The sequence below is a fragment of the Oncorhynchus masou genome, chromosome 20 (genome assembly GCF_036934945.1).
Source record: "Oncorhynchus masou masou isolate Uvic2021 chromosome 20, UVic_Omas_1.1, whole genome shotgun sequence".
NCBI classification, from domain to species: domain Eukaryota; kingdom Metazoa; phylum Chordata; class Actinopteri; order Salmoniformes; family Salmonidae; genus Oncorhynchus; species Oncorhynchus masou.
In genome coordinates, this window is record NC_088231.1 from 10,735,547 (window position 1) to 10,751,156 (window position 15,610).

The window sequence follows — 15,610 nt, forward strand, 5'->3', positions numbered from 1 at the left end:
TCGGAAGTTATAAGTAGAAACAGGTCTAAATTAGGCAACAAAAAAATGCAGCCCCTGTCAAAATCGTTTCGCCACCTTTTCATATTTGCGGGTTAGGGTCGGGTGCAGGCCTCCGATTTTCACTTTATCACATATAGTCGGGCGGTGGCAGATAAGTTATTAGCAATTGGGGGTGCGGCTGAACAAACAGCTGAACCACACACGACCAGCGAGCGTACCCTTTTCATTTAACCACACCCTTTGAGCTATGACGCAGTTTCTCTTCCGTGTAAACGGAAGTGAACAATGAACATTTCCACGTTAACGTTTTTTTAATTGTTGTTATTTAACACCATGGAACTCAAAATATTATACATTTAACCGCACCGCAGCACATATTTAGCCCATGTAGTCTTTAATTCGCGTTGGATAGAGGACTTGGTTTTATGTATGTTATCTAGCTAGGTAACGCTAGCTAGCGGAAAACGTTAGCTAACAATGGCTAACTGTATGGTTTTTCACACTCAAATAGCATCTATCATGGAGGTGCTAGCAAATGCAGCCGTGGCAGAGATTTGTAAACTCGTAGACGACGACTATGCAGAGTTTCGTTTGGAAATTTCTCAAAGCCAGAAAGAAAACAGGACATTACGGAGGAAATTGCAGCTACTTGAACTGAAGGTGTCACGGGAACGCATACTACCCAGTCGTCCCAGCAGTGTCAAAATCCTTGACCGATACAGAAGCATAGTAAGAGGTACGTTTCCCGCCGCAGTTCATAGATAGCTTAGTGCCAGTCTCCCCTTTCCTTTCTGTACACGTGTTTATATGTTACCCAGAATTGGGTATTGGTCAGTTTTTGAATAGTGTGCATTCTAGCCAGATACTTGATTTACTGCATTTTCTATTTACTCAATGAAAACAGTATGATGCATGGATCATACGTCAATCGATAAATAGTATATTAAGAAGTTATGAGAAGTTACCTTACATTCTTGTCAATAGTGTACAATATACCAATTAGCATTGACAGTAGCTAACCAGCACCTCTTTTCCCTCAATCATTCTCTCAGGTGAAGGACATCTCACTGGAGGCCACAGGAGTGTTGTGAAGCCAACAGGACAAAATAGATGGAGAGATGACCAACCAATCACTGTTGATGAGGGGAGTGGAACCTCAACCCAGCATGTTATCGTGATAGAAGTTAGTGTAATAGTGTTGCATAAAAAATTACTTACTATGTAAATCAAATGTGGCCAGTTTATTTCAGAAAGGCTCCCCTCAGCTATTCACTTGTTTACATAGACATCCTTATTTATCTGCCATAGGGGAGCTTGTGACTTCCCTATGACATTATCAAATTCTGAAGGGTCAGTAGCCTACATTGGGTGTACAATTAACAATTACAGCATTATTTATTCTGTTGCCAATAATATTTACACTGAACAAAAATATAAATGCAACACAAACTGTTAGTTCCATGTTTCATGAGCTGAAATAAATGATCCCTGAAATTTCTAATCTATGGATTTCACAACTGGAAATACAGATCTGGTCACAGATACCTCTAATAAAAAATGGGCCTCGGGATCTCATGACAATCTTTGTGCATTCAAATTGCCATCAATTAAATGCAATAGTGTTCGTTGTCCGTCGATTATGCCTGCCCATATAATAACCCCACCATGGGGCACTTTGTTCACAACATTGACAGCAAACCACTCACCTCACGACGCCATACACATGGTCTGCGGTTGTGAGGCTGGTTAGATGTACTACCAAATTCTCTAAAACAACGTTGGAGGTGGTTTATGGTAGAGAAATGAACATTTAATTCTCTGGCAACAGCTCTGTTGGACATTCCTGCAGTCAGCATGCCAATTGCATACTCTCTCAAACCTTGAGTCATCAGTGGCATTGTGACAACTGCACATTTTAGTGGCCGTTTATTGTCCCCAGCACAAGGTGAACCTGTGCAATGACACCAGTCAAGAGGATGGATTATTTTGGCTAAGGAGAAATGCTCACTAACAGGGATGTAAACACATTTGAGAGAAAGAAGCTTTGTGTGTGTATGGAACATTTCTGGGATATTTTATTTCAGCTCATGGAACATGGGACCAACACTTTCCATGTTGCGTTTGTTCAGTGTATATCAGTACACTCAAAACCTATTACAACAATTCTATTCAATCAAATAAGCCACATGTAGCAAATAAGGCATAGCAGTTTTTGTTAACCAAATTCGACACGCATTAAACTCCATATAAGAACTCTACACTTAGTGAGCAAAAAAAGAAACACCACCTCCTGGAGAAGAGATTGTATGCCCACTTATCCCTTTAGCGTTGCCTCTTCCTCTCTACTTCAAGTCGCCATGAAGCCGTCACATACATTGTGGGAGGCGCTATTTGTCAAGCAATCATTGGGGTGTTTTTGTTTGACCCATGCAAATGTGGCCAAATATGTGGCTGAAAAAGGAACTAAGTTTGTGACATTTCAAAGGTACAAAATGTAAAGTGATGTGAGACGTCTCTAATTGTACACGTGTTATGTTTCCAGTTTGAGTGTGTGATATGGGGATATATAAAAGTTTATTTTGACATTCATACAGACAAACTTTTATAAACAATAGCAGCTATTTGGACACTGCCATGTTAATCTGGGCCTTGTTGGAAAACCACTACAGTGCCTGACTTTTGGCTGTGGCAGATGCACCTCCCAATTTCACTCCTCGACTTATGTCTAGTGGGTTTCTTACCACTCAAACAAGCCCATTGTTGCCTAATGCACCATGAAAGTTGTACTTTCTTGTTCCTCGTTTTGTAGGTTAATAATTTGCATTGTGAATTTCATTAAAAAACAGTCATATATGACTGTGTTTCCGAGTGAATTTAGTTACCATGTACCGGTTTTCAACTTATTTGACGGTCAAGAAGCACAAAGCCGAAAAGTTAGAACTGTTTAATTAGAACTACAACTCCCACCAGCTGTACAAGTCTTTGTCTTTCAACAGTTTGCCTGTCTAAAACCCTTTTTTCTTTGTTGCCTTTTTAAAAAGTACTGGCTGGCAACGTTCAGTTAAAAGGTTCCAGTGTAAGTTAATATAAAAGACATAAAACCGACTAACACAGGGTTTTATTGTCCTGTGAGTCCTCAACTCACGCAAGAATATTAACAAGGCTGCTGAGTTGTAGTTCAAATGAGACTAACTTTTGCCAATGTGTCTTTGGATTTGATCAAATGAATACGAATATCATTTTATATATCTTAGGACCGCGTTTTCATGAATTTGATGATATAAGCTTGAAGCCCGTTCAAAAACCATATGGGACTGGAAACAGGAAACAGGAAGTAGGCAGGACTATCATAATAACCTTCTCTCCTTGTGTCAGTCTGCAGATGCTGCAGGTCCTGGGGTCAAGCTGGAAAGGTCTGAAGGAGAGGAGGACCCACAACACAGCAGAGAGAACCAGACTGGAGTGGCACCCCCTGTAGCCACGGAGGACCACACCACCACCTCAGTGCAGCCCAGGAGCCGACGCAGCGTCACGGAGGTCAGTGGAACGCCGAACACCGTCCTCAAGTCAGAGACAGATACAAAGACTTTAGCGGTGCTGGAGCAACTGGGCTGTCCTCCTCCCCCCCGCTCAGAGTATCTACTTCACGGTAACCTGAGCCCGAGGACGGTTCTGTCCCACCGGGACTCAGGTGTCGCGTTACAGACTGGAAATGATCCATCCTGTTCATATGTTACAGAGATGATACCTGGTGACATGCCTGTGGGTCTAGATAAACAGACTAATGCAATGAGAGGGGACTGGAATCAGTACAGTAGTAGTGTATACTCTGATGGGTGCCTAGATAAGAAAGGGGAGGGTCTGGTCTTAGATGAGATGACTGTGAAAGTGGAGGGTGATGCTCCTCTGACATGGAATCCAGACGTAACTCACTTAGGAGAACGACACTCACAGGGCAACACCGGTCAATTCTTAGACTACAGGGAAAGCTTAGAGACAAATGTAAATGTCGGGACCCACTCCCCTTTACACATGTTAAGGGAATGCGACCCAGTGTCCAAGTTGTTGGGGCCTTGTGATTCGCATGGCCGTGTCCTTTTTGATCAGGTATTGAACTCAAACGACAGGACTCGGGCCCAGGGAGGGGCCGCAACGTCAGGCAATAGTAAAGCGAAACGGTTCCTCTGCATGTTCTGTAACAAAGGCTTCAGCTGCATCCAGAAGGTGGAGATGCACCAGAGGGTCCACACAGGGGAGAAACCCTTCAGCTGTACCCAGTGTCATATGCGCTTCGCTGAGGCTGGAAACCTGAAGAGGCACCAGAGGGTCCACACAGGGGAGAAACCGTTCAGCTGCCACCTTTGCCGGGTCAGTTTCTCCCACTCATTCAACCTGAAAAGGCACCAGAGGGTCCACACAGGGGGGAACCCGGCCCCCAGTGTGTGAAGAGGTTCTCGCACCAGTTGAAGATGCACCTGAAGGTCCACACGGTAGAGAGGCCCTTTGCCTGTACGCACTGCTGGAAGAGGTTCTCAGAGGAGATACCTCAGGATACGTCAGCAGAAAAACCATCCCACTCGATAGCTTCTGACATTTAGATCAAACCCTGCATTAAAAGACAAAGTATAATTGTCATTGTTGTTGGCAGAAAATATCCACAGATACATTTTAAATAACGAGAGTAGCACATTTCAATGTTAAATATTGCATCCAGACATTGTGATATAAGGTATATACACTGAGTGTACAAAACATTAAACACCTGCTCTTTCCATAAGACTGACCAGGTGAATCCAGGTGAAAGCTACGATCCTTTATTAATATAACTTGTTAAATTCATTTCAAATCAGTGTAGATGAAGAGGAGGAGACTGGTTAAAGAAGGATTTTTAAGCCTTGAGACAATTGAGACATGGATTGTGCATGTGTGCCATTCAGAGGGTGAACGGGCACGACAAAAGATTTAAGTGACTTTGAACGGGGTATGGTCGTATGTGCCAGGTACACCGGATTGAGTGTGTCAAGAACTGCAACGCTGCTGGGTACGACAAAAGAAGCTCAACAGTTTCCTGTACATGGGAAGCATTGGAGTCAACATGGGCCAGTGTCCCTGTGGAACGCTTTCGCCACCTTTTAGACTCCATTCCCCGACGAATTGAGGCTGTTCTGAGGGCAAAATGAGGGTGATGCAACTCCTATATTAGGAAGGTGTTCCTAATGTTTTGTACACTTAATGTATATGCCTAAAAAGTCTGTTACATAGTGTTTTTACAGTGTAGCCTATATGATGTTCAGTTTCATTATTCCATTCAACTACTTAATTTGAATAAGTTCATGCTGACTCAACCTGTGGTTTTCATGGTGTATTTAAAACTGATTTGTTTAATAAACATAATGAAAAGTCCCATTTTGTAAGACTTTCATTGAAACTCTTTAGTATACATTTTTCTCCATACACCGACAGAAGTTATAACCAATATACACTTACTACATCTACCTACACATACCCACACACCAACAAACACCTACTGTACACATCAACATAAGTCAGACAAACCTAGACAAACCTGACTAACCTATCATAGCTGACTCATTTATCCACAACATATTTATGTCCACCATGATGGGTTTAACAGCAATGAAGTCATTCTGTAACTACAGTACAGGACTCCAATGTAGTGGGGATGGGTAAACACTCCATGTTGAAAGTGTGTTTATTATCTGTGTGTACATACCTGAGGGAGTATATGTCTGCATCACCTCTCTCTTCCAGGAGGAGGGTCCAGAGGTGCTGCTGGTGAAGGAGGAGGGCAGTGAGGAGGGTCTGGGGAACCCTGAGGAGACTATGGTCATGGAGGACAACCAGACTACACCTCTTGAACACACAGAGGAACCAGCTGAGCAGCACAGGACCACACACAGTCTCCCTGAGGTGAGCCCACTGAACTACTGTCTGAATGGTATTAGGTCAGGTCTCGTATCCACAAAGCCTCTCCATAGCAGGGTGCTCATATCATATTTCTTGACCCAACATCCTCACTGTATCTCTTAGTCAGTAGACATGGAGGATGGGATGCCTGATCTGCTGCTAGTCAAAGAGGAGGCAGTAGAAGACCGACCAGAGAGCATTGACCTGCTGAGTGGACTAAAGATGGGTGGGCAAGGTAAGGGAGAAATACATATAGCACATTGTCTTTCGCCAGGTGGTGTCACTCCTACGAGACGCTAGTTCCTCATAGTACCGGTTTCAATCCAAGTACTAATCCCATTTAGCAAACTCCAGAAAGTGCTGTGGTCAGATGACATGAAAATAGAGCTCTTTGGCCACGCACACCAGCGGTGGGTTTGGTGTCGAAAAACAGAAGCATATGATGGTGGATCTTTGATGTTATGGGGGTATTTAGTAGAGTTCGACCAATTAATTAGAACCGATTTCAAGTTTTCATAACAATCGGAAATCGGTATTTTTGGGCGCAGATTAAAAAATAATTATTATTATTATTAAATGTTATTTTTTTTAACCTTCGTTTAACTAGGCAAGTCAGTTAAGAACACATTCTTATTTTCAATGACGACCTAGCAACGGTGGGTTAACTGCCTTGTTCAGGGGCAGAATGACAAATGTTCACCTTGTCAGCTCGGTGGATCCAATCTTGCAACCTTAGTTAACTAGTCCAACGCAATAACGACCTGCCTCTCTCTCATTGCACTCCACAAGGAGGCTGCCTGTTACGCAAATGCAGTAAGCCAAGGTAAGTTGCTAGCTAGCATTAAACTTATCTTATAAAAAAACAAATCAATCATAATCACTAGTTAACTACACATGGTTGATGATATTACTAGATATTATCTAGCGTCTCCTGTGTTGCATATAATCTGAGCATACAAGCATACAAGTATCTGACTGAGGTAGTCAAGGGTTACTGAAATACAAATAGTATAGAGGGAAATAGTCCTATAATTCCTATAATAACTACAACCTAAAACTTCTTACCTGGGAATATTGAAGACTCATGTTAAAAGGAACCACCAGCTTTCTTATGTTCTCATGTTCTGAGCAAGGAACTGAAACGTTAGCTTTCTTACATAGCACATATTGCACTTTTACGTTCTTCTCCAACACTTTGTTTTTGCATTATTTAAACCAAATTGAACATGTTTCATTATTTACTTGAGGTTAAATTGATTTTATTGATGTATTAAGTTAAAATAAGTGTTCATTCAGTATTGTTGTAATTGTCATTATTACAAATTTTAAAAAATGTAAAAAAATTGGTCGATTTAAATCGGTATAGTTTTTTTTTGGTCCTCCAATAAATCGGTATTGGCGTTGAAAAATGATAAATCGGTCGACCTCTAGTATTTAGCTTCCTTTGGTCCTGGGGCCCCTGTTAAGATCAACGGCATCATTAACCTTTTTTGCCAAAAACCTTGTTGCCTCTGCCAGGATCTGTAAGTGGATCTTCCAGCAAGACAATAACCTCAAGCACACATGAAAATCCACAAAAAAATGGTTAATGGACCACAAAATAAACATTTTGCAATGGCCATTTCAGTCTCCAGATTTCAACCCCATTGAAAACCTGTGGTTTGAATTGAAGAGGGCAGTCCATAAGCACAAAGGATATCAAGGATCTGGAAAGATTCTGTATGGAATAATGGTCTATGATCATTCCCAATGTGTTCTCCCATCTCATAAATAATTTTAGAAAAAATCTCTGTCGTTATCCTCGCAAGGGGAGGGTGCTGGAGTATTGAAAACGCCTATAAGATTTTTTTTTATTACTTGTAAACAAAATCTTTGATCGATTGTGTTATTATAAAATGATATAATTTCCCCATTTTTTTGAGCATATAATATAGCTCAGTATTTTTTATTATGTACATATTCGAACATAATATTGGGTGTTCACAATTTTTTTCATTCAAGGTTTATAAGTACATGACATCAGAAAAACAATAGCATGCTATTGTATGCCGGTCAAAATTTTGCAAGTTCGAGTAACAGCCCTAGCAGTGGAAGCTAGAACTCATGGAATCCCATTGTGATGCTGCAGGACACTATTTGGCATGACATGTTCACCCATACAATTATTTTTTTCTTTCATGGTTTAATAAAATGTCAATTCAATAATGATTTACAGCAGAAAAACATCTACCATACGGCTCAAATGTTAGACGATTTACTCCGAGAATTTAGCATAATTCGAGTGAATAGAATGCCATCACGGCTATGGTCAAAAAGTAGTCACTGCTAATAAATATACCTCAATGTGAATATTGATGCGCCTGGCTATTCTTTTTTTAGTCATTCATAAAATTAAATCAATACAACTTATGTTTACATACAAAAACACACATTATAATGTATGAACTTGACCAGGTAATTGACTTAATCTCCATATGTAGAGTTCTCTGCCATGTTTGTAGAGTAATTTTTTTAACCTCTTCCTGCAGGTGGTTGGCTGGAGGCTAAGAGAGGAGACTGGGTGGCCATCTTGGATTCCCAAACTCAGACGGGTGCAGCCAAGGGCCCAGGGGACAACATCACTGAGCAGGCCAGGACAAGAGGCAACATAGTGGAAGACAGTGGATGGGACAGCGTCCTCAACTCTGGGCTGGTGAACAACACTGTTAACCACAACCAGAAACAGACAGTGGAACACAAAACAACATACGAACTTAGTCTCCATGACAACAGACTGGCTGAGACCAGGGGGAGGTGTAGATTTGCTCCACGGGGACAGAGAAGTGTCCGTATGCAGCTGGAGAGAACAGACACAGACTCAGCTAGTGATGCGCCGTCCTGCTCCTATAGTTGTGATTCAGAGAGACTGATGGCGTCTCAGGTTACTCCCCTAACAGGTGCTGCCTTCAGCCTGCCTTCTATAGGATCTCTCAACTGGAACATGGACCCTGCGACAACACAGACACTTCCTGGCCTTCATCCTCCTCACACTCTCCTAATGTTAAACCAGACCTCAGGCAATAGTGCCTCAACACTAAATGGGTACACAAGCCCATTGACAAATGACAGTAGTAGTATTAATGCGGTCAGTCGATCTGGTGGCAAAGAGAAGCGCTTCCCGTGTCCTTTCTGTGGGAAAGCCTTCAGTTTCCCTAAACAGGTGCAGATCCACCAGAGGGTCCACACAGGGGTAAAACCCTTCAGCTGTACCCAGTGTCACATGTGCTTCGCTCAGACTGGTGACCTGAAGAGGCACCAGAGGGTCCACACCGGGGAGAAACCATATAGCTGCCCCCAGTGTGAGAAGAGGTTCTCCCGCAAGCACCAGCTGAATAGGCACCTGAAGGTCCACACGGGAGAGAGGCCGTTCGCCTGTACGCAATGCAGGAAGAGGTTCTCAGAGAGGAGCAACCTCAGGATACACCAGCAGAAAGACCATTCCACTCTATGACATAGAAAGGAACCGTATCACTCAATACCTTCTGAAGTTTAGATTAAACCCAGCATTAAAGAGAAATAATAATTTTCATTGTCAGCAGAAAAGATCCACAGATGCATTTGGAATGACAGATTTCAGTGTTGAATATTCCTCGGTAGAATATTGCATCCAGACATTGTGAGTGTACAAAACATTTAGAATACCTTCCAAATATTTATTTGCATCCCCCATTTTGCCCTCAGAACAGCCTCAATACGTAGGGGGCATGGACTCTACAAAGTGTCGAAAGCATTCCACCGGGATGCTGGTCCGTATTGACTCCAATGCTTCTCACAGTCGTGTCAAATTGTCTGTTCTTTGGCTGGTGGACCATACTTGATACATATGGGAAACTGTTGAGCGTGAAAAACCCAGTAGCATTGCGGTTCTTGACACAAACTGTTGCGCCCGGCACCTAATACGATACCCCGTTCAAAAGCACTTAAATATTTTGACTTGCCCATTCACCCTCTGAATGGCACACATACACGATCCATGACTCAACTGTCTCAAGGTTAAAAATCCTCCTTTAACCAGTCTTCTCCCCTTCATCTACACTGATTGATGTGACGACAATAACAGATCATATTTCCTTCACCTAGTTAGTCTGTCATGGAAAGAGCAAGTGTTCACAGTCATTTATACACTGAACAAAAATATAAAATGCAACAATTTAAAAGATTTTACTTGAGTTATAGAAATCAGTCAATTGAAATAAATGAATTAGGCCCTAATCTATGGATTCACATGACTGGGCAGGGGTGCAGCCATGGGTGGACCTTGGAGGGCATAGGCCCAGCCAGTCAGAATGAGTTTATCCACACAAAAGGGCTTTATTACATACAGAAAATACTCCTCAGCACCCCCTCAGACTATCCTGAAGGCGAAGAAGCCGGATACCCTGGTCCTGGGCTGGCATGGCTACACGTGGTCTGCGGTTGTGAGGCCGGTTGGACGTACTGCCAAATCCTCTAAAACGAAATGAACATTCAATTGCCGGGCAACAGTTCTGGTGGATATTTCTGCAGTCTGCATGCCAATTGCACGCTCCCTCAACTTAAGACATCTGTGCAAGTGTTGTGTGACAAAACTGCACATTTTAAAGTGTCCTTTTATTGTCCCCCAGCACAAGGTGCACCTGTGTAATGAACATACTGTTTAATCAGCTTCTTGATATGCCACACTTGTCAGGTGGATTGATTATCTTGGCTAAGGAGAAATGCTCACTAACAGGGATGTAAACTAATGTATGCACAGAATGAGAGAAATAAGCTTTTTGTGTGTATGGAAAATCTCTGGAATCTTTTATTTCAACTCATGAGAGATGGGACCAACACTTCACGTTGCATTTATTTTTTGTTCAGTGTACATAAACTCAGCAAAAAAAAAAAGGTTATTTTTCAGGACCCTGTCTTCCAAAGATATTTTGATTTTTACAAATTAACTTCACAGATCTTCATTGTGAAGGGTTTAAACACTGTTTCCCATGCTTGTTCAATGAACCATAAATGAATGAACATGCTCATGTTGAACGGTCGTTAAGACAGTAACAGCTTGCAGACGGTAGGCAATTAAGGTCAGTTTGAGGAGCACCAAAATGTACATTTGATTTCTCAGAGGACAAACCATTCACAGAGACAAACTAATATCTTTCCAACAGATAAGATCTAAACCAGGCCAGAACTTGTCCGTGTAGACCAATTTGAGTTTCCAATCTCTCCAAAAGAATGTGGTGATCGATGGTATCAAAAGCAGCACTAAGGTCTAGGAGCACGAGGACAGATGCAGAGCCTTGGTCTGACGCCATTAAAAGGTAATTTACCAACGTCACGAGTGCAGTCTCAGTGTTATGATGGGATCTCAAACCAGACTGAAGTGTTTCGTATTTTTTGTCTTCAGAAAGGCAATGAGTTGCTGTGCAACAGCTTTTTAAAATTTATTTGAGAGGGATGGGAGATTCAATATAGGCCGATAGTTTATATTTTCTGGGTCAAAGTTTGGCTTTTTCAAGAGAGGTCAGATTACTGCCACCTTTAGTGAGTTTGGTACACATCCGGTGGGTTGGGAGACGTTTATTATGTTCAACATAGGAGGGCCAAACACAGGAAGCAGCTCTTTCAGTAGTTTAGTTGGAATATGGTCCAGTATGCATCTTGAAAGATTAGAGGCCATGACTATTTTCCTCAATGTGTCAAGAGATATAGTATTAAACAACTTGAGTGTCTCCCTTGATCCTAGGTCATGGCAGTGTTGTGCAGACTCAGGACAACTGAGCTTTGGAGAAATACGCTGATTTAAAGATGAGTCCGTAATTTGATTTGTAATGATCATGATCTTTTCGTCAAAGTAGTTCATGAATTTATCACTACTGAAGTGAAAGCCATCCAATTATAACCCTGTTACACTAGTCAGAAGACTTTCAGTTTGTTGTAGAGCCATATCTGTTCCAATTTTCTGGAAGCTTGCTTCAGGGCTCGGGTATTTTCTGTATACCAGGGAGCTAGTTTCTTTCGACAAATGTTTTTTTTTGTGTTTTTTTTTTGTGACTGCATCTCTAGTATTACGCAAGGTTAAATTTAGTTCCTTGGTTAGGTGGTTAACCGATTTTTGTACTCTGACGTCCCTGGGTAGGTGGAAGGGGTCTGGAAGGGCATCTAGGAATCTTTGGGTTGCCCGAGAAGTTAAAGTACGACTTTTGATTGTCCTTGGTTGGGGTCTGAGCAGATTATGTGTTGTGATTGCAAATGTAATAAAATGGTGCTCTAATAGTCCAGGATTATGATGAAAAACATTAAGATCCACAATATTTATTCCATGGGACAAAACTAGGTCCAGAGTGACTGTGGCAGTGAGTAGGTTCAGAGACATGTTGGACAAACCCAACTGAGTCGATGATGCCTCCGAAAGCCTTTTGGAGTGGGTCTGTGGACTATTCCATGTGAATATTAAAGTCACCAAAAATGTGAATATTATCTGCCATGACTACAAGGCCCAATAGGAATTCAGGGAACTCAGTGAGGAATGATATATACGAGCCTAAATAATCCTAAATAAGTTCAGGAATAAAACTGCGTTTAACAGATCACAAAAGTTGCATGGATTCATTCTGTGTTCAATAATAACGGTTAACATGATTTTTCAATGACTACCCCATCTCTGTACTCCAAACATACAATTATGTGTAAGATTTCTCAATTGAGTAGTGAATTTCAGCACAGATTGAACCACAAAGACCAGGGTGGTTTTTCAATACCTCGCAAAGAACGGAAACGATTGGTAGATGTGTACAAATAAATACAAAATGACTCAACATCCGTTTGAGCATGGTGGAGTTATGAATTAGGCTTTGGATGGTGTATAAATCCCAGTCACTTCAAAGATACAGGCGTCAGAGAGGAAGGAAACTGCTCAGGGATTTCACCATGAGGCCAATGGTGATTTTAAAACAGTTACCGAGTTTAATGGTTGTGATATGAGAGAACTGAGGATGGAGCAACAACATTGTAAATTACTCCACAATACTAACCTAAATGACTCATTGAAAAGAAGGAAACCTGAACAGAATAAAAATGTTCCAAAACATGCATCCTGTTTGCAGCAAGGCAAACAATGTGGCAAAGAAATTAACTTCATGTCCTGAATACAAAGTGTTATGTTTGGGGAAAATCCAACATTACACATCACTGTTCAAGCATGGTGGTGGCTGCATCATGTTATGGGTATTCTTGTCATCAGCAAGGACTAGGGAGTTTTTTTAGGTTAAACAGAAACAGAATTCAGCTAAGCACAGGCAAAATCCTAGAGGAACACCCAGTTCAGTCTGCTTTCCAACATACACTGGGAGACAAATTCACCTTTCAGCAGGACAATTACTTCAAACACAAGGCCAAATCTACACTGGAGTTGCTTACCAAGACAACATTGAATGTTCCTGAGTGGCTTCGTTACAGTTTTGACTTAAATCGTCTTGAGAATCTACGGGTGTCTAAATGGCTGTCTAACAATGATCAACAACCAATTTGACAGAGATTGAAGAATTTTAAAAATAATAATGGGCCAATATTGTACAGTTCAGGTGTGACTCACAGCTTTAATCACTGACAAAGGTGTTTTTAACTCAGGGGGGTGACAACTTATCTAATCAAGATATATATTATTGTTACATTTTTTCATTCATTCCTCATTTTTTTGTGTGATTTAGACCAAAAAAAATCAAATTAAATTCATGTTAATCTCACTCTAACACAACAAAATGTGGAAAAAGTAAAGCGGTATGAATACTTCCTGAAGACACTGTAGATGTAGTCGTTGCAGCAGCAGATAAATATTTGGATGTGAGAGATTTTAGTGCAAAATATCTACAGGAACGGCCTGGTGTAGGATCGAGGGATGGGGTGGTGGGTTTTTGGGAATAGCGTATAAGTGCAGGATTAGATGGTGGTTCAATTTTCCCCTTCTCCCTTTTTTTGCAATAGGGTCTGACTCCAGCAGATAGATTCTCATGCCACAGATGATGCAAGACATACGAGATGAGACAGGATGTCGAATGGTGCCAGAGAGGATGGTGCGTTACCTCCACCAACAGCATGGGTGGTGAAATCTTTGTGAAACGCAGAGTAGGTGAACGGATCTCCTCATGTGGTTCCCACCGTGAAGCATGGAGGAGGAGGTGTGATGGTGCTTTGCTGTTGACACTGTCTGTGATCTATTTAGAATTCAAGGCACACTTAACCAGCGTGGCTACCACAGCATTCTGCAGCGATACGCCATCCCATCTGGTTTAAGCTGAGTGGGACTATCTTTTGTTTTTCAACAGGACAATGACCCAACACACCTCCAGGCTGTGTAAGGGCTATTTGACCAAGAATGAGAGTGATGGAGTGCTGCATCAGATGACCTGGCCTCCACAATCACCCAACCTCAACCCAATTGAGATGGTTTGGGATGAGTTGGACCTCAGAGTGAAGGAAAAGCAGTGCTCAGCATATATGGGAACTCCTTCAAGACTGTTGGAAAAGCATTCCTCATGAAGCTGGTTGAGAGAATGCCAAGAGTGTGCAAAGCTGTCATCGAGGCAAAGGGTGGCTACTTTGAAGATTCTCAAATATAAAATATATTTAGATTTGTTCAACACTTTTTTGGTTACTACATGATTCTGTGTGTTATTTAATAGTTTTGATGTCTTCACTATTATTTTACAATGTATAAAATAGTAAAAATAAAGAAAACCCTTAAATGAGTAGGTGTGTCCAAACTTTTGACTGGTTCTGTATATATACCACTATCCCCAACACACCTTCCCACTACTTTGGCCCCAATAGATCCTACACCAGGCCGTCGGCCTGGGAGGCTGGAAATCCATCTCTCAAAACCCACTGTAGTTTTTATGCACTAAAATCTCTGATACCCAACAATATCTCTGCTGCTGCTACTACCAATTCAATCTTCTGGGATTTCATTTCCATCTGTGCGGTACAATTAATGACCATAGCAATAAACACCAAGAAGCCAACCTTACTAAAGCACAAACTGTTTGGGTCACTCTACTGGTCTACTACTCACAGGGATCCTCTCAGGCTCCCTCACTCTTAGCCCTCCATCCTCTACTTTCCTCACTGCCTCAGCATGACACTTTTTGCACTGCTGTCACCCTGGCATCCTCAACTTGTCTCACTCGCACAGGACATTTATGATCCCCAGTAACATGGCCACCCCCACAATTGACACACTACTTTTTCCAATTAAACTACACACTCTTTTGTCCCATCCCCTCCTGCACACTTCTCACACCTCGGAATCTCCTTACTACATACTGCTGCAACATGACCATAAACTTGACACGTGAAACACGCTACTGGATTTGTAACAAATTCTCTCATGGGATTACTTATATACCCTAGCATGACTATCTGGAAAACACACATAATCAAAACTCTGAACAACAGACAGGGTCTCCTCAGTCTCGCGCTCACCACCGGGTCTGCGTACCACCAAACGGCATGCATCACAGACAACAGGGGTCCCCGACTTCAGTTGATCCACCTTAACACTCAAACCCACCCCAGTTATCTCTCCTTTCAATGGCGCTGTGTTCCGGAGACTAAAGCAATACTCCATCACTCTCCTTCCTGGCTCCCCCTCCCCTCCCTCCACAGAAAACTCAAA

The 15,610-nt window shown here is 41.9% G+C and overlaps 1 protein-coding gene across 4 annotated transcripts; it reads left to right on the forward strand.

The window, feature by feature from the left end:
• The first annotated feature begins 267 nt into the window (after positions 1–267).
• Positions 268–14,670, forward strand: LOC135506943 (uncharacterized). 4 transcript variants are annotated; one of them, XR_010450579.1, is made up of 7 exons: positions 268–736; positions 1,053–1,183; positions 3,376–3,537; positions 5,773–5,931; positions 6,052–6,163; positions 8,457–14,114; positions 14,262–14,670. XR_010450579.1 is itself a non-coding variant. In XM_064926378.1 (6 exons), the coding sequence occupies exons 1-6, from the start codon at positions 478–480 to the stop codon at positions 9,416–9,418; spliced, it is 1,785 nt and encodes a 594-aa protein (XP_064782450.1). In that variant the 5' UTR covers positions 268–477; the 3' UTR covers positions 9,419–14,670. The 4 variants fall into 4 exon arrangements, 1 of the variants encoding a protein (XP_064782450.1); XR_010450580.1 differs by having other exon boundaries at positions 8,457–14,061; XR_010450581.1 differs by having other exon boundaries at positions 8,457–11,258; positions 13,921–14,670.
• The last annotated feature ends 940 nt before the right edge of the window (positions 14,671–15,610 follow it).

What these genes read in the sequence shown, in the direction of transcription:
- LOC135506943 (XM_064926378.1), top strand. Translation starts at nt 478, where the DNA reads ATGGCTAACTGTATGGTTTTTCACACTCAAATAGCATCTATCATGGAG. An exon ending in ATACAGAAGCATAGTAAGAG is followed by an intron (nt 737 to 1,052) that starts GTACGTTTCCCG and finishes TCATTCTCTCAG; the next exon opens with GTGAAGGACATCTCACTGGA. An exon ending in AGCATGTTATCGTGATAGAA is followed by an intron (nt 1,184 to 3,375) that starts GTTAGTGTAATA and finishes TCCTTGTGTCAG; the next exon opens with TCTGCAGATGCTGCAGGTCC.